This window comes from Macaca thibetana, chromosome 8 (genome assembly GCF_024542745.1).
Source record: "Macaca thibetana thibetana isolate TM-01 chromosome 8, ASM2454274v1, whole genome shotgun sequence".
NCBI lineage: Eukaryota > Metazoa > Chordata > Mammalia > Primates > Cercopithecidae > Macaca > Macaca thibetana.
Genome location: NC_065585.1, coordinates 125714456 through 125734136, shown reverse-complemented (window position 1 = coordinate 125734136; position 19681 = coordinate 125714456). Strand labels below are relative to the sequence as shown.

Sequence of the window (19681 nt, the reverse complement as noted above, 5' to 3'; positions counted from 1 at the left end):
TGATTTAAAGAAAATTTTTTTGTGTGCCTTCTTCAGCCTCTCCACAAAGGAGTATGGATCAGAGAAGTACTTCAGCTCCCTCTGCTCCTGTAGGCTTGGCACCGGTTGTCAATGGAGAGTCCAGTAGCCTCACATCATCTGGTCCTTATCCTGCTGCTGCTTTAGTCTCTCAGAATGAGAGTGAAAATGAAGTCCATCTCAATCCATCTGAAAAACTCCAGTAAAACATTTACAATCATTGTTTACATAGATTAAAGTTAAATAATAGGGATAAATGTTTTTTTTCCTTTGTGTTGAAAATTCTGGCAAAACGAGATTTAATTTTGTAAACATTCTTAAGTGATAGGTAGAAGAGGTGTGTGTGTGTTGTATGTGTATAATTTGAGTTGTCTAAGAGATGTGATGTAACACAGTTTCTGTGAACAGATAACTACTTTCTTGTTTTTCAAATAAAGGATAAAAAATAAGACTACAGTTAGAATATTTCTGTATTCAGATGGTTTAGAGACCAGGCTGTAGAATGAGACAGCCCTGAAATTGTATCACACAAGGCTGTGTTACCGTGTACAAATAACTTAGCCTTAATAAGCCTGTATTTCCTCATCTGCAAAATAGGGATAATAATACACCTGTTCAGAAATATGTTTTCATTAAAAAATGTTGGCACAGTTCCTGGCACTTACATTCAGAACTCAGCAAACTTAATTCTTATTTTTGGTAAACGTAGTATGTAGTGTATAAATCTCATATGTGCAGACAAATCAAGAACCTTCTATACATGCTCAGTAATGTCTGTATACCTGATTTGCCTGAGAGGTAGTGTTTGAGTAGTACTTCACACTTTTGATACTTGAGAAACCTAGAAATATTTTTGACATCAAGTTTTGTGCTATTAACATTTACACCTGCTTAAAATGAACAATTAAATTGAAATTGATTTTCTTATGCTTTTGTCCCTAACACAGCATAAAAAAAAAAATGTGAGATTTTGAGTAAGCCGTACTTGGCATTAAACTCATTATTTTAAAGTCATACCCCCTGGATAGTACACCAGGTGGATATTTCATTAGGTCTAAATTTTGTTTGTGTTAGCTGCTATTATATGAAAATAATGTCTGCATTAATTTGCTAAAATGGGTGTAAATCTTATAAATTTTTTGTTTATCAGAAAGTTAAATGAAGTTCGAAAGAGATTGAATGAGCTAAGAGAATTAGTTCATTATTATGAACAAACATCAGACATGATGACAGATGCTGTGAATGAAAACAGGAAAGATGAAGAAACTGAAGAGTCAGAATATGATTCTGAGCATGAAAATTCTGAGCCTGTTACTAACATTCGGTAAGAACTATTTTTGGGATGTTTTTCCAGCATATTCATTCTATCTTGATACTTTTAATGTGGAAACAAAAATACTTCATTAGAGTATTTACTATTTGCCTTTTATTTAAGCTTTTTTCTTGTAAGTCTACTATTTTGGTCAGTGTAATCATCTTTGCCCTGTGAAAAAAAATGAATAGAGAAGTATGGAGTACAATTGTTGAGTAAATTTGCTGTTTGTTAGATTGAATTTGAGTAAGTCATGAGATGTCTGTAACTTAGCATTTTGCTGTCTCTTTATTTTTAGGTGTAATTTTCATTTTTTTCAGATGTTTTTCTACTTAAATATCACATATGCACAAGTTAATGAAAAGCAGGAGTCGATTATTCAATTTGAATTTTAATGGAATAGCCAACCATGTTCTTGGTTTGGAGTTATTTTATTAGCAGTTCTAAACTTTGATTTCTTTTCTCTCTTTTTTTGTGCCTTAAATAACTTCAGGCTGTTTTCTTTCTTCTAGAAATCCACAAGTAGCTTCCACTTGGAATGAAGTAAATAGTAATAGTAATGTACAATGTGTTTCTAATAATAGAGATGGGAGAACAGTTAATTCTAATTGTGAAATTAACAACAGATCTGCTGCCAACATAAGGGCTCTAAATGTGCCTCCTTCTTTAGGTATGACTGACTGTATTTACAGATAATTTAGCTGTGTTCTTACAAAGTGGGTTTTTGTTCATGTGTGCTCTTAAATTTATTTTTTAAATTACCAATTTTAATTATGCATGTTTTCAGCAGATTGTCGATATAATAGAGAAGGAGAACAGGAGATTCATGTTGCACAAGGTGAAGATGATGAGGAAGAGGAGGAAGAAGCAGAGGAGGAGGGAGTCAGTGGAGCTTCGTTATCTAGTCACAGGAGCAGTCTGGTTGATGAGCATCCGGAAGATGCTGAATTTGAACAGAAGATCAACAGACTTATGGCTGCAAAACACAAACTTAGACAGTTACAAGATCTTGTTGCTATGGTACAGGTAAATACTGCTTGGTCTTCTAAAAACCTGTTTGTCAGATAGTATAGTCTTAAGTAAAATGTGTGTATGATAATTACTTTGGTTTAATTATACTGATACACATACATGTGAGGTTTAAATTTTTAGCACTTTACGCTCTGTACGTCAGAGGTCAGCAACCTTTTTAAATTAAGAGTGAGTTGGTTAGATAGTTGAGGCTTTGCGGCAATACAGTCTGTGTCACAACTTCACAATGCAAAAGCAGCCATACATAATACATAAATGAGAATGATTATTTGCCAACATAGCTTTATTATAAACAGTATAGCTGTTTTTATTTACAGAAACAGAGGTTTTGTTGTTTTTGTTTTGCTGACAACTCTGGCCTTATATCATGTAGAACTTGCAGCATCTCAATGAGGTAGATATTAAATAGGTTAAAGAGATCTTAATTGCCAAAGTTATATGACTGTCCAAGCCAGAATTCAGACTTCCTGATACCAGAGCCTGAGATCTTAACCTACTGTATGTAAAAGAAAAACCATATGTTATTCAGTAAGGTTAAAGTTAGAACTATTAATCATAAATTTTAAAAAGCAGTTTATACATATTTTGTGTTAATTGTTATGCAGTTAACTATAATTGTATAAATATGCTATTGTATGTTTATACAAATGTAAAAATATACAGTTATAGTTAATTACATAACGATTAACACAAAATATGCATACACTTATAATTGTATATGCAGTAATAAAATTATAGTTAATTACATAACTATTAGCACATTATAAAGGTGTTGTGTATATAAATCATATAAAATAGTTTTTGTGTATGAAAAACTCAAGTTTTATTAACAGTTTCTTTTGAAATGCTATATACTTTGAATTACTTAAGTGAAAGGGGAGTGTGCTCTCTCAGTTCAAAAAAAGTACGTATTTTTATTTTTATTTATTTATTTGTTGGGGACAAGGTCTTGCTCTGTCACCCAGGTTGGAGTGCAGTGGCATGATTTTGGCTCACTGCAACCTCCATCTCCCGGGTTCAAGCGATTCTTCTGCTTCAGCCTCCCAAGTAGCTGGAATTACAGACATGTACCACCACACCTGGCTAATTTTGTATTTTTAGTACAGATGGAATTTCACCATATTGGCCAGGCTGGTCTTGAACTCCTGGCCTCAAGCATTTCTCCCACCTTGGCTTCCCAAATTGCTCAGATTACAGGCAAAAAAAGTACATAATACTAGTAAACTCCCTCTTCACCTCCATTAATAATCCCATTCTTCTTCACTGAAGTTGCTAGGTCTTTTCTGTGCAGTTAGGTACATTACTATGCACCTATTTTTAAAAAAATACTTGATGTTTTGTGCTATGTTTCTTTGTTTTTACAAATTGTATGTATAATACACTAAGTATTGTAGCTTTTTTCCCCACTCCACATCCTGTCAGAGAACTTTCATGTCGGTATATATAGTTCTATATAATTATAAGTAATTAAGAAACACAGATATGATAATTATAAAATGTTAATACTGTATATATATACACACAATACATGTAGTTATTTTTAGTTGCAGTATAGTTTCTGTATATTGAAGAACCTTAATTTAGTTAATGTGTAATAGCATCTAGTTAATATATACTTTTCTGTCTTTCACTATTTAGAAACAATGCACCAAAAAACATACTTGCACAAGCTTCTGTGCATTTGTGTTTTTTAAGAAAGATTTGGGGAAGTGGAACTACTATGTCAAGAGTTTGTGTACATTTTAAAGGACACAACTTAATTGGTCTCTAGAACAATTATTTTTCTAGAGAGCAATTTTCTATATGTGTTTCCATGTGTATTTATATTTCTATATGTACAGAATTTTTGATATGTATTTATATTTTTCTATATATATTTTTTATATTTTAAAATTTTAAATATTTTTTAAAAATATTTTACATTTTTCATATTTTTTATATTTTATATGAGAGTTCATTTCTCCACACATTGATTACATTTTATTTTATTGATATACTGTAGCTTGTTTAACCATTAATGGAATTGGCCTTTTCCAAATTTCTCAATTATAAGAAGAGTTGTTGAGGTGAGATAAACATGTATGCAAATACAAACGTGTGTAAACAAATGTGTATAGAACACGTGTAAACATGTATACAAACATGCTTTCTTTACTGCTTTAATATTTTAACGTAAATTTTACAGACCAGTGGTATTTACTAAGGTGTGAATTGGATAATATCTTTAGGTATCAAGACTGTTTTAATGTAAAGATGCTCTTTCAGGATGATGATGCAGCTCAAGGAGTTATCTCTGCCAATATGTCAAATTTGGATGACTTCTACCCAGCAGAAGAAGACACCAAGCAAAATTCAAATAACACTAGAGGAAATGCCAATAAAACACAGAAAGATACTGGAGTAAATGAAAAGACGAGGTATGTTAAGCTTTTGGCCTTCATTTAATATAGTAAGAATTTAGTGCCTGTTTTGGAGAAGGTACTCAGCTAGGTACTATGTTACGTTGTGCCTAATGCTTCATCAGATTTTATTGGAGTCCATAAATATAATGTCAATTTAATTGTAGAGAGAAATTTTATGAGGCTAAACTACAGCAGCAACAGAGAGAGCTAAAACAGTTGCAGGAAGAAAGAAAGAAACTGATTGACATTCAGGAGAAAATTCAAGCATTGCAAATGGCATGCCCTGACTTACAGGTAATTATGAAATTTATTTCTACTTGTCTGAAAAAAGATGTTTAAAATCTGATGTCAACTGAAAGTACTCTTTTTTTTTTGAGACGGAGTCTTGCTCTGTTGCCCAGGCTGGAGTGCAGTGGTGCGATCTCAGCTCACTGCAACCTCTGCCTCCCAGGTTTGCGTCATTCTCCTGCCTCAGCCTCCTCAGTAGCTGGGACTACAGGCACCCACCACCACACCCGGCTAATTATTTGTAGTTTTAGTAGAGACAGGTTTCACCGTATTAGCCAGGATGGGCTCGATCTCCTGACCTCGTGATTCGCCTGCCTCAGCCTCCCAAAGTGCTGGAATTACAGGCGTGAGAAAGTACTCTTTTTTCTAATATTAAGGTGACAGAATTATGTCTAGTAATTTTGTGATTAATGAAGTGGATGAACTGATGAAGAGCTGGGGGTATACATTTACAGTATAAAAGATAGCACATAGGAATTGACTCTCTGATTATTTTCATTCTTACTGGGCTGGCTGGCCATAGATTCAGAACATGTGTACTCATAATTGTTTATTATATTAAAATATACTGGTTTGACTTTTGCAGTTATGGACCAGCATTTGCATCTTTTACTGGCCTGAAATAATATAATAAAATCTTTAAACCACTGTAAGTTATCTAAGGAAAATAATTGTATGTGGTTTAAAGAGTAAGTTGTATATACTTTTGCTTATTAACTAGTACCGTATACATGGGTCTTGAGATTGAACAGAAAATAAGAGGCTGGGCACAGTGGCTCACACCTGTAATCCCAGCACTTTGGGAGGCTGAGGTGGGCAGATCATGAGGTCAGGAGATCAAGACCTTCCTGGCTAACACGGTGAAACCCCGACTCTACTAAAAATACAAAAAAAATTAGCCAGATGTCGTGGCAGGCGCCTGTAGTCCCAGCTACTTGGGAGGCTGAGGCAGGAGAATGGCCTGAACCCAGGAAGCAGAGCTTGCAGTGAGCAAAGATCTCGCCACTGTACTCTACCCTGGGCGACAGAGCGAGACTCAGTCTCAAAAAGAAAGAAACAAACAAAAAAAAAAACAAAAAAGAAAATATCTTTGATGATATCAAATAATCAATAATATGGGAAGGGGATAATAATTCCTTCTGATATTTTCCCAGAGTTTATTGGGTAGCTTTATCTTCAGTTAGGTTGTGTTTTCAAAGAAAGGAAAACACATCAAATGTGTTTATTTTCTAAACCCTTGCCTTTCCTACTTTAATCCTTTTTCTTTCCTTGTCTCCAATCTAAATAATGTCTAGAGAAATAAGTTGCAAAGTTGGGTTGAGTATACAAAATTTTCCATTATGTTTTATCCCTATTGTTTCTGTTGTTCCTGAGGGCTTGTGTTTGTCAGCCTCAGCTTGTGTTTTCATCTTTGTTTCCTTATTTCAAGTTATCTGGATGATGATGGTAATTGGGGTGTGATAGCAGATTAAATATGGCACTAGAGCCCTAGTGCCATATTTAAAGTACCTGCTTTTATTAAATTAATATAATTGCTTTAATTCCTTGTAACTTTTTTTGTGAATTCCTTTTTAGCTGTCAGCTGCTAGTGCGGGTAATTGTCCCACCAAAAAATATATGCCAGCTGTTACTTCCACCCCAACTGTTAATCAACACGAGACCAGTACAAGCAAATCTGTTTTTGAGCCTGAAGATTCTTCAATAGTAGATAATGAGGTATTATAAATTGTACTCTGTTGTTCCTGAGTTAGTCTTTTTTTTTTTCGCCTTTTTTTTTTGTTCTTCACTAAGGCACATCTTAAGAAAGGAAACTGAATATCCTTGAAACATGTTTGTAAATGGTAGTCTGTTTTGTGCCTTTTTTAGTAGACACAAAAATGTAATTGTAGATTATAAGAATATAAAAAAGACAAAACATTTTGATTTTTAAACTTTAATTGAAAATTAAGTTTTTAATAACTTCTAAAAAGTAATTATCTTTTAAAAATATTCATGTTCTTTATTAGTAAATATTTGGCAGAAATGTATAGGGGGGTAGTAGCAACAAATAGTAATCATTTCAGTTAGACCTGTCCTTTGACATTTTATTTATATGTAATTTGTAGAAAATACAATTTTTCCTAAATAGTTTCTAAAGTATATTTGAATTCTGCTTGTTTCTATTAAGAATTAATAGGCCAGGTGTGGTGACTCACACCTATAATCCTAGCACTTTGGGAGGCTGAGGTGGGCAGATCATGAGGTCAGGAATTCAAGACCAGCCTGGCCAACATGGTAATACCCTGTCTCTACTAAAAAATACAAAAAAATTAGCTGGGCGTAGTGGTGGGCACCTGTAATCCCAGTAATTTGGGAGGCTGAGGCAGGAGAATCACTTGAATCTGAGAGGCAGAGGTTGCAGTGAGCCGAGATCACGCCACTGCACTCTAGCCCAGGTGACAGAGTAAGACTCTGTCTCAAAAAAAAAAAAAAAAAAGATTGCCTAATTTTTTCGTATTCATAACTAAATTATTATTTTAACCTTCATGGACATCTTAGTGTGAAAAGGAGAGAATGAGAATAGAAAGCTTTGTTGATACTGACAATATTATTAGTCTTTTACTCTTTTAGGTTACAGCAAATCCAAATATTTACTTAACTCTGGTTTCTTAAAAAAAATAGTTGTGGTCAGAAATGAGAAGACATGAAATGTTGAGGGAAGAGCTGCGACAGAGAAGAAAGCAGCTTGAAGCTCTGATGGCTGAACATCAGAGGAGGCAAGGTCTAGCTGAAACTGCATCTCCAGTGGCTGTGTCATTGAGAAGTGATGGATCTGAGAATCTATGTACTCCTCAGCAAAGTAGAACAGAAAAGTAAGAGAGCTGCATAAATCACTTTTCTAAAAATGTCACCTGCCGAAGATTGACCTGTAGGCTAGGCAGCCACATTTATCCTCTACACGACAGCACAAATCTATTTCAGTGAGGCTACTATTTAACTACCACCTTTGTGACCCAAGTTAACTGAATCCATCCACTTTCTGTTATGACTTCTTGTAGCATCAGCTTTCTCTTTTGTCTTAAATTACTATGGCACTTGATCAAATGGTGATACAGATTTTCTTGTATGTATAAGCCTTAGTTTCTTAAGTTTATAAAAAGAAAACACTTGATATTTTGTAGTGCTTTTCTGTCAAGCCAGAAATAAACAGTTTTTTGCTTAAATTGAGTATCTGCTGTTTGTAAGGTTCTTAAGGATCATTTTATTATAATAATAATATAGTTTTTATATTATAATAGTAATTTAGTTTTTAGGATTTCAGTTTAAAATGTCCATATTTAGAATATTTCTAAGAGTTGGTCATCTGTAAGATCAGTGAATTATTTAGCTATATGGTAATACCCATATCTAAAATATTGAAATTTAGATGTGTTCATGACCTTCCCTTTTGATATCCTCAGATGGCATTTCTGGAATTTCTGGAATTTTGCACCAAGCCCTACTCTCTTCTCAGATGAACTACTTCTATTCTTGGAGTCCCAATATGCATTTTACTGATGAGACTGTATCTTCAATATTTTATTCTGTCCTGGGTACTACACCTGTGTTCCTCTGCAGAGTTCTTCAGATAGTTTTGATGAGCATCTGGTTTCAGAATCATTGGTCTGGAGTTTTGCTGTTCAGTATGGCAGCCACTAGTTATACGTGGTTATTTAAATTTAAATCAAATGAAATTAAAAATTTATTTTCTCAGTCATACTAGCTACATTTTAAGTGCTCAGTAGCCATGTGTACCTAGCAGCTGCTGTATTGGATAGCACAGATACAGATTATTGCCATAATTATAGAAAGATCTGCTGAATGGCACTGATCTTGAAAACTCCCTCAGGGAAAAGTTAAGGGCAGTTTAACTTTGGGAAATAGTCCCAGGGGATATGATGATTATTTAAATTTGTTGAAAGAATTGTTTTCAGGTAGGCAAACTAAACATACTCTATTTAACAGCAATAGGGAGAATGCCACCCATACCATAGTTACTGTGATTAAATGAAATTTTATATACAGACATGTATATTTATGTTTGAAACAATGTTTGGCACATAGTAGGTGGCAGAGTATTTAGCTTATCTTCAGAATGACATCTGTTTTATGTCTCTTAATCACTAGAACAATGGCAACTTGGGGAGGGTCTACCCAGTGTGCACTAGATGAAGAAGGAGATGAAGACGGTTACCTTTCTGAAGGAATTGTTCGGACAGATGAAGAGGAGGAAGAAGAGCAAGATGCCAGTTCCAACGATAACTTTTCTGTGTATCCTTCTAACAGTGTGAATCATAACTCCTACAGTGGAAAGGAAACTAAAAATAGGTTAGTTTCAGTATTTTAATTTTGTGCTTAATTTCAGAGGTCCAGGTCTTTTTGACTGACAGCAAGCACTTCTGCAATTCTCCAAGCCAACCGAATGTCCTACAATTCAATTCAGTTTTTACACTAACTATTCAGTTAGTGCAGACCCCACAAGTTAAGGGGCTCAGTTCGGTAAGACTGCCCTCACTTCAGACTTCAGTTTCAAGTACTTGGTCCCCATGTTACCCACACTTCTGTCCAACGTGGCTAGAAATTTGGGAGTTCTTACAACCCCCTTCAGGTTTATTTGCTAGAACAACTCATAAAATACAGGAAAACACTTATATTTTCTCATTTCTTATAAAGGATTCTGAACAGCCAAATGGAAGAGGTGTATTAGGACAATGTATGTTTTGGGCAGGTGTGCAGAGCTTCCATGCTTTCCTCTGTGTCGCACCCTCCCCAGCACTTCGATGTGTTCACTGACCCAGAAGCTGGCCGAACTCTGTTTAGGGTTTTTTAGGAGATTTCATTGCTTAGGCACAATTGATAAAAATTGTTGACTGTTGGTGATTGGTCTCATTAGCAAAAATTCAGATCTGGTTGAAAGGGGCTTTTTTTGTATAACAGAAGACACTGTCACTTGGAGGATTCCAAGGGTTTTACAAACTCTGTGCTAGGAACCAGGCACAAAGAACAGATAGATACTTTATTATTCTACAAGAATGTTGTTCCAATAGATACAGGTAAACTGGATCAGTCTTCACTTGTGTTATTGAGAATTAACCAAAAATAAATTGTAGATAGTGAAAAGGGTCTGTCAACAAAGATATTATCACATTGTTACTAATAATTATAACTGAAAATTTGTTCGTGAATTAAAGATGGTGAAGTAGATACGGTAGTCCACTTGATGAAATGCTATGTGGTCGAACTGAAAGCATGAAGAATGGAAAAGTACTTGTGACATAATGAATATTTTTATTTTGCAGAATACTTAATTATATGGACACTTCTGTGTAAAAACATTAATGAAAAAGACTGGAAACTAATGAAAACTGATAATTGTACAAAGCTAAAGATCGGGACTTTCTCCTCCCTCTGTATTTTTTAATACTTTATATATTCTTGGAATTTAAAAGAGAATATTGGCCCGTAGGCCAGAGTATCAGAGTTTATTGCTGTATTTTTAAAACCAAATTATTCTGTGTGATGACTTAATGCTTTCAATCTTTTGTTAGGTGGAAGAACAATTGCCCTTTTTCAGCAGATGAAAATTATCGTCCTTTAGCCAAGACAAGGCAACAGAATATCAGCATGCAACGGCAAGAAAACCTCCGTTGGGTGTCAGAGCTCTCTTACGTAGAAGAGAAAGAACAATGGCAAGAACAAATCAATCAGCTGAAGAAACAGCTTGATTTTAGTGTCAATATTTGTCAGACTTTGATGCAAGACCAGCAGGTAAAATTTGCTGTGAAAGTATATTTTTCTTCTATTTTTATAACTGTGGAAGCAATACAAATTTTTCTCAAGTCATCAGTAACTATTAACAAATATTTTCTTTCAATAGACTCTATCTTGTCTGCTACAAACTCTTCTCACGGGTCCTTACAGTGTTATGCCCAGCAATGTTGCATCTCCTCAAGTACACTTCATAATGCACCAGTTGAACCAGTGCTACACTCAGCTAACATGGCAACAGAATAATGTTCAGAGGTAATCTGTTTCTTAGAAGTATTGCGACTGTGTAAGAGCTAACATTGAGCAAATGTTTTACAGTTAGCTTCTGGGAGAAAAGAGCAAGACCAAATTGCATATTTGGACGTTCTCTGTCCCTTGAGAATTTTATGAGTGGTGATTTGCCTTATGTTTCCTTTTAATACCATGGATTTCTGTTTTTATAAATTTATGTTACTAAATTTTACACTTACATTTTGGCAAATTTTATAGTGTATAAATTGTACTACAGTGAAGCTATAAACAAACAAAAAAGTGAGTTTCTTAGAGTTTTACTGACTGTCGGACAGAAGTACTAAGTTGATTTCTTGTTCCAGAGGGAAGGTTATTGAATTAAGCCTATAGACCAAGCACATATTATTATAGTATCAGAGCAGTTTGTCTGCATGCTTTTGAATCATTTTTTACATGTATTCTTCTTGAATGTACTTTACATATGGTAATATAACTGATTTTTAGATTACTGACTTAAATTTTTGTAGGTTGAAACAAATGTTAAATGAGCTTATGCGCCAACAAAATCAGCATCCAGAAAAACCTGGAAGCAAGGAAAGAGGCAGTAGTGCATCGCACCCTGCTTCTCCCAGTCTATTTTGTCCTTTCAGCTTTCCAACACAGCCTGTAAATCTCTTCAATATACCTGCATTTACTAACTTTTCATCATTTGCACCAGGTAGGTGACTTAACCTGAATAGAAAATAAATAAAAGCAGTGTTTGAGAACATAATTTGTCTCTTGCATAGATGTTTTAACATTTTCTTTTGGAATGGGGTAGGGAATGTTTGCAAAGAAAGTTGCAAACTCTTTTCTATATATATATACACATATACATATATATGTGTGTGTGTGTATATATATATATATTTTTTTTTTGAGGCGGAGTTTCATTCTTCTTGCCCAGGCTGGAGTACAATGATGCGATCTTGGCTCACGGCAACCTCTGCCTCCCAGGTTCAAGGGATTCTCCTGCCTCAGCCTCAGCCTCCCAAGTAGCTGGGATTACAGGCATATGCCACCACGCCTGGCTAATTTTGTATTTTTAGTAGAGACGGGGTTTCTCTATGTTGGTCAGGCTGGTCTCAAACTCCCGACCTCAGGTGATCTGCCTGCCTTGGCCTCCCATGGTGCTGGGATTACAGGCATGAGCCACTGCGCCCAGCCTACTTTGTTTCTTTTAAACCAAACTTTAATAATATGATTTCTAATGAAATTAAGTAAACTACTTAGGAATGATTGCTTCAACTATTTATTAAGAGGAAAGAGAATTAACCTGTTCATTGGCTGCTGTATACTAGGCACTATGTAAAACGCTGGGAGAGTAAAGATGAGTAAGACAGTGCTCTTCTAGAGGAGTACCATGTCTTGTTAGGTAGATAGTAATAGACTAAAGGAGAGCACATTTAGCTTAAGCTTTTCTTTGGATGTTTTTTTTCTGTACTCATTACATACCAGACATGATGTGAGTTACTGGGATCTGAAGATGAGTAACTGATCCTTCAAGGAATTCAGGGTCTAGTGAGGATGCTATTAATGAATGCTTACAGTACAGTGCCACGTGTGCCATAACAGTGGTGCAAATGCTGGGGAGTGTCACCAAATCAGTCCCCCCCCCCCAAAAAAAAGTGATATTTAAACTAAAGAATGAATAGAATTTATTTCCAGAGAGATTAGAAATGAAAGGGCTTTCTAATAAATAAAACCACTTAGAGTTATAAAGCAATGAAATAGTACATCACTCAGGGAATTTAGAGGTATTTAAGCGTGGCTAGTATTTAGGGGAAGAGTAATTGATGTGGTTGAAGAGTGGCAGAGACATGTTATGATGTGCAAAGAAGCTTAGGTTTTATATTGCAGACGAGGGTGCCATTGAAGGACTGAGCAAGGGATAACATGAAATTTATATTTTAGAAAGATTACACTGGTGAAAGTGTTCAGAAGTTGGAGGAAAGGAGTGGAAGATATAGCTGGTGAACAGAAGACTGTCATAATAATATAGAAAGAATGATAGCCTGGCCTTAGGCCTTGTCAGTAGGGATCAAGAAAAAGGAGTGACTGAAAGGCATTTTAGTGATAGAGTGAATAAGTTAAGTGACTGATTATATGAGGTGAATCATGAGGAGGAGTTAAAGGTGTTGACAGGGAATACAAGAGGAGAAAAAAGGTTGAGAGGGCTTTGTGAATATGTGAGTGTGTGTGTGTGTATGTATATATCACAATATGTATGTACTCAATACTTCTTATATATGTATATTATAGTGTTATGCCCAGCAATGTGTATATATATGGATGTATATGTGTGCGTATGTATATATATATGTGTGTGTGTATATATATGTATACCATAGTGTTTTTTTCTTAATGAGACTTTCAAGACAGTGTGGCATAAAAAATTTAACAGGCTTTTTAGTTCTTGGGTGTCAATATTGGCAGCAAACATCACATGAGTAGACTTTTAAGTAATAAGAAATTGCAAATGCTCTTCCTTTTTACTAAAATATACTTCATACCCACACCAACTGTATATAAAGGCTCTTCATTGTTTGTAAATAGTACAGTTTTTGTGAAACCTTCCCAGTCTCTTTCCCCCCACGTTGTTAGTAGCCTCTTGCAAATACCTCTGATTCATAACAGTATTTGGTAAGTATTTAATTATATTCTACTTTCCCAATAAAAATAGAGTAGAAACAACATAAGCATAGGAGTAATACAGACCCGAGATCTAACCGTCTTTTTCATTTATTAGACATTTGATCTCTAACCCTAGTTTCTCAATGGTAAAATGAGTGCAGTATCTATTTTATAACGTTTTAAGTATTAAACCAAATAACATGTAAAGTGCCTGCAGTAGTGTGTGTCACCCAGTAATTGATACATGTCAGGTACTATTATTTCTAACTTTTAGCTCTTAAGGGAGTGGGGATTATTTGTTGTCTTTGATCAATGCCTAAAACATAGTGGCCTGAGCTGTAAACAGTGATTGGATAAATATTAGCTTTTTTTTTTAATTAACAATTTTTTGTTTTGGTGGATTTGAATGGCATATTTAATTAAAACTGTTTTTTAATTTCATTTTAAAGCTAAAGACATTTCTTTATTTTTCTCTTACCCATTGATTTTACTGATTAGGTATGAATTTCAGCCCTTTATTTCCTTCTAATTTCGGAGATTTTTCTCAGAATATCTCTACACCCAGTGAACAGCAGCAACCCTTAGCCCAGAATTCTTCAGGAAAAACAGAATATATGGCTTTTCCAAAACCTTTTGAAAGCAGTTCCTCTATTGGAGCAGAGAAAGCAAGGTACCTGATTGTAAACATAGTCTTTCATTGCTTAAACATTCACTTTTGTGATTACATCTAATTATATGTAATTTGAAAACGCAACTAGGGAGGACATTTGTGATGATTTGGCTTGATGATGTTGGAAACATGAAACTTTGATGTATCAGTAGATAAGATGCCAGATACTTCCTTGTAACCCTGGTACACGAAAAGTTCAGTTTGAAAGGATGTGGCATAACTCATAGGATTTCTTTAGTCTCTGATTTGATACCTGTCTTAAGGTTAAACCAGTTTGCTGTTCACTGACTTAGGGCTGGAAACTAATATTAACTGCTAGAAGATAGTTGTTAAGTGATGATCCCTTTTTTTGATTCCTAGCTCTTGATTAGAATCACTTCCTAAAGCCTATTCAAATATAATGTTGAGTACTATTAGATTATAAAAACAACTTTTGCCTTGTAAGTTTTGAGGATGCATGGTATTAATCATAGTTAGGATTTCTTTTTCCTCTGTTTCTTACATTTATTATTTTTTAATGCTATAATCTTCTGAAACACAATTTTTGACTCAATGTGAAAGATTGGCTCAGTTGAACTTAATCTCTCAGATATATCTCTCTGATTGTCTTTTCTACTCTGTAAAAATATATATAATTCACATTATAGTTGTCTTTAGCTGTGTGATTAGGACTGTCTCAGGCTCTTCCATTAGCATTTTGATACTGTTTAATTACCTAATCATTAACTGGGATTTTTTTTTTTTTTAACTTGATTAACCAATAACTCTGACAACTCCAACTTTATATTCACCACTAGGAATCCTGTGATTAACATCCCTTACTTTGTTGATTCCTTTTTTTAGTTGTTCTGTTTTTTCCTGTTAAATCTCACGTTGCTCTATAAAGGTATTCTATTGTCAGAAGCCTAACACAGTGTTAGCTCACAGTTGCTATTCAGAAATGATTGTTGAATGAATATCCATCACAAGCAGTAAACATTTATTCAAAGCTTCAGTGAATAGACCTTCCTACCAAAATGTCCCTACTTCATTATTTTCCATGTTTTTTATATAATTGATAGTAAAAAATTACTCTGGTTTTAAATTAGTTACTTATGTCTTTTTTAGGATGGATCTGAATGTCTAATTATTTTAGATATTTGGCTTACTTCAGATTAGACCTCCTTTCCCAAAATCTCAACTATTGTAATTTCGTGGAATTAAATGACTAGAGATAAGAAGTCAGATAAAATCCTGTAGTCTTACTCAGGGGTCAGAAAACTTTTCCTATAAAAGACTAGTTAGTATTGTAGGCCTTGCTGGCCATATGGTGTTTATCACAGCCATTCATCTGTGACAGTTTTGCACAATAGCAACCATAGACAATATGTAAACATGAGTATGGCTGTGTTCTCCAAAAACACTTTATTTATGGGCACTGAAATTTTAATTTTATATAATTTTCATTTGTCACAAACTTTTTTATTTTAATTTTTTTCTTCCAACTATTTAAGAATATAAAAGCCATTTTTAGCTCTCAGAGGCCATGTGGAAACAGGCAGCAGGCTGAATTTGGCCTGTAAGTTACAGGTTTCTAACCCTTGTCTTGAGTTAAATCCTATAGGTCACTGTCTCCCAGACTATTCTTAGGAGCAGTGGTGGTGTTCACGCTAGGTTCTGTGATAAAGTTTTGGACTTCTTGCTCACTAGCACTCTTAAGAGATTTATAAAGCGTGTTGGCATATTAAAAGTTCTGAGATACTTTACAGACCTGTTTAACTTTGTTTTACGTGTTTTCTCCCCAGCCTAGATGACCGATGAGTACCTATTAAACATTAAGGGATGCTAGTGTTCAGCAGATAAAATTTGGGAAATGACAGTAGACTAATAGAACTATGGACTTAAGGAATGGAGAAATAAATTACTGGTTGAATGACCAATTGTTTTCACCAAATTCTTGTTTTGCTTGAACTGCTTTAGGTGAACACAAATCCATGTATGTTCCCAAGCCCTCTCCTGTAGCTCTTTCTGAGCCGTTCTTCCAGCTTTTTGTTCTTTTATGTCCCATCTTCCTTTGATTTTTCTTTTTGTTGTTTTTTTCTAGAGACAGGGTCTAACTTTGTTACCCAGCCAGAAATGCAGTTGGCATGATCATAGCTAGCTGCCTCCTTGAATTCCTGGGCTCAGGGGATCCTCCCGCCTCACCCTCCTGAATGTCTAGGACTGGAGGCACATGCTTCTGTGCCTGGCTCATTTTTAAAATTTTTTGTAGAAACGGTGTCTCACCGTCTTGCCCAGGCTGGTCTTGAACTCCTGGGCTCAAGCAGTCCTCCTGCCTCGGCCTTCCAAAGTGCTGGGATTACAAGCGTGAGCCACTGCAGCTAGCCTGATTTTTCTTTCCCACTGTTTTCCATTGTGAATGCTAGATCTTTGATAAGGAACTTTTGCCAGTAAAAGTGGTTTAGTGAGATGGGTCCAGAATTAAAACTGATTTAGTACCTTAGCTTATGTGGTATTTGCATATTTAAAGTGTATGTTTGTGAAAACATTTCTGTGGCCTGTTGACAGTTTCATTCACCTAAATCTGCTCAAGAGTAGACTATAAATTCAGTATATTTGGAGTTTTTGTAAATAAAGAAATCTGTAATTGTAAACTTATAAAAACTTGTTTTCGTTGGTAAGGAATAAAAAACTGCCTGAAGAGGAGGTGGAAAGCAGTAGGACACCATGGTTATATGACCAAGAAGGTGAAGTAGAGAAACCGTTTATCAAGACTGGATTTGCAGTGTCTGTAGAAAAATCTACAAATAGTAACCGCAAAAATCAAGTAGATACAAATGGAAGAAGACGCCATTTTGATGAAGAATCATTGGAAAGCTTTAGCAGTATGCCTGATCCAGTAGATCCAACAACAGTGACTAAAACATTCAAGACAAGAAAAGCATCTGCACAGGCCAGCCTGGCATCTAAAGATAAAACTCCCAAGTCAAAAAGTAAGAAGAGGAATTCTACTCAGCTGAAGAGCAGAGTTAAAAACATCAGTAAGTGTTGAAATTTGTTGAATGTTGATCAGTGTAAATGTTGGTACCATCTTACTTTGACATGTTGACATATATATAGTTTCAGAAAAGCTAGATGTGCAGGTGCTGTGCTAGACTTAGTTGAACAGTCATTTTTAGTTACCTTTATATGTAATTTTTTTTTTTTACAAAATAATATTTGAAATAGGGTTTAATTTTCTGGATTAATGTTGTAAAACATGGCATTTATTTTTGGTGCTTCTTAAAGCTTCAATTTTGTAAGTTCTTGAAAAATTGCCAAAATGCCCGCATTTTACTCTTTTTTCTTTTTTGCTATTGTATTGGATCCTGCATCCAACTATTTGGTCATGACTTTTAGATGGATTCTTGATTGGTGCATTTAAGGAAAAGTGGTCTTCTTAAATATATTGTAGTTTTTGAATATCATATAGATAAAACAGTTTCAAAACAGGCTGGCTTTAGTCCTCCTGGAGCTAAACTTATATTTTACTCAATCTTGCCATTGAGTATCAAAGTTCTTTTAAAATTTTTTTTGAAGTTTTCTTTATGGTGTTAGCTTCATACCTCTTAGAAAAATATATTTTCTGTGATTTTTGAATTATTTACTGAAGTATACTAGGTTAAAAATAGTTTTATTAGCTAAAATCTGCAGTGTTACAGCTGAAGGATATTCTTTTTATGTTTGCAAAGGATGGGCTGTGGCCTTGAAATGTTGTTCTGAGTTTAAGGAGATAATATTTGGTGCTTAAGGCCAGGTGCGGTGGCTCATGCCTGTAATCCCAGCAAGTTGGGAAGCTGAGGCAAGTGAATCACCTTAGATGAGGAGTTCGAGACCAGCCTGTCCAAATGGTGAAACCCCATCTCTACTAAAAATACAAAAATTAGCCGGGTGTGGTGGGCGTGCCTGTAATCCAGCTACTCAGGAGGCTGAGACATAAGAATCGCTTGAACCTGGGAGGCAGAGGTTGCAGTGAGCCAACATCATGCCACTGTACGCCCAGCCTGGGTGACAAAGCAAGACTCTGGAAAAAAAAAAATTGGTGTTTAAGAACAAAGTATTCCAGGCTTATAATCAGAAAGTTTGAAATGCATTGCACACTGCTAACTCCCTTTCTTGGGAGTTCACAACACATACAAGTATAGTAAAGGCCCTGAGAAATCCTGTAGTAAAAAAATACACTTGTAAACTTTGGCAGCCTTCATCTTAATCACTTTTGCATAATGAAACCTTTGAAAAATCTAATGAAAACCACAGATAGAGAATGTTGGCACATTTTTTTAAATTTCAGTAATTCATCTATCCTTGAAGTCCTTGGCTCCTACCTTGAAGCCCATGTGAAGAATCTGACTGATGGTTTAAAAAGCAAATTTGAACAGTAGTGAAAGGGGTGACATTTTTCTTAGCATGCACATTATCAGCCTTGAAGTAATTTTCTGGTTATAAAGGTTTAGGAGAAGCTGGTTTATTTAGTAAGTTAATTGGTAATCTGAAGCTATTCAGAAAGTTACTGTGCTTTTCCAAGATTACTCTTGGTGCTACCAGAGAAGATTTAAGTAGATAATGGTCATTTTGAGACAGGGCCGTTACGCAACTCAGAACTTTCTATTTCCTAGTGCTTTGCCCCCACAAAGATGCTCTTTGTCATATAAATAAATGAAGAAAAACTGACATTTTAAATTTCAGCATCGTCTCATTCAAGTAGTTAATTTGAATCTGATAGGGCAACACTTCTTAAACTTGAGTGTTTGACACAAATCTCCTTAGGAATACAGTTTAAGTGCAGATTCTTGATTCATTTGGCTTGGAAGGGACGTGAGAGTCTGCCTTCCTAACAGACTCTCTTGTGTTGCCAATATTGGTCTGTGGACTATACTTCAAGTAGCAGATTTTAGAGGAACCTTAGCTAATTTATGGTTATGACCACCTAACCCTAGAAATGCTGGTATGTTTTTAGTTTTCTGAAACTCCTTTATTCTGGGGAATTACTTTTCCAAATACGTAGTTCAGCCTTTTAACTTCAAGATAAAGATTGACATTCTGATCTTTGTGCTCTTTTCCTTCATATTGAGGTATGAAAATACCTGCTGGAAACATAGAGTCAGTTTGCTCAGCAAGCATTCAAGACCACCTGTTAGTGAGTGCCCTGCTTTAAGGCACACACACACAAATAAAAGGCTTGATAGCAGAATCAAACTATACATAGCAGAGCCAAAGTAATATGGGATAAAATCAAATTAGCTAAATCCT

General features: G+C 35.1%; 1 protein-coding gene across 1 annotated transcript in view; it reads left to right on the top strand.

The window, feature by feature from the left end:
* PCM1 (pericentriolar material 1) overlaps positions 1-19681 on the top strand; it is a 106951-nt gene that overhangs the window by 32035 nt on the left and 55235 nt on the right. Inside the window, 14 exon segments of the mRNA XM_050802146.1 lie at positions 37-220; positions 1169-1342; positions 1843-2000; positions 2121-2356; positions 4628-4779; positions 4929-5058; positions 6628-6768; positions 7714-7904; positions 9199-9399; positions 10620-10839; positions 10949-11094; positions 11598-11788; positions 14242-14413; positions 17075-17433. Coding sequence (XP_050658103.1) covers positions 37-220; positions 1169-1342; positions 1843-2000; positions 2121-2356; positions 4628-4779; positions 4929-5058; positions 6628-6768; positions 7714-7904; positions 9199-9399; positions 10620-10839; positions 10949-11094; positions 11598-11788; positions 14242-14413; positions 17075-17433 — 2655 coding nt within the window.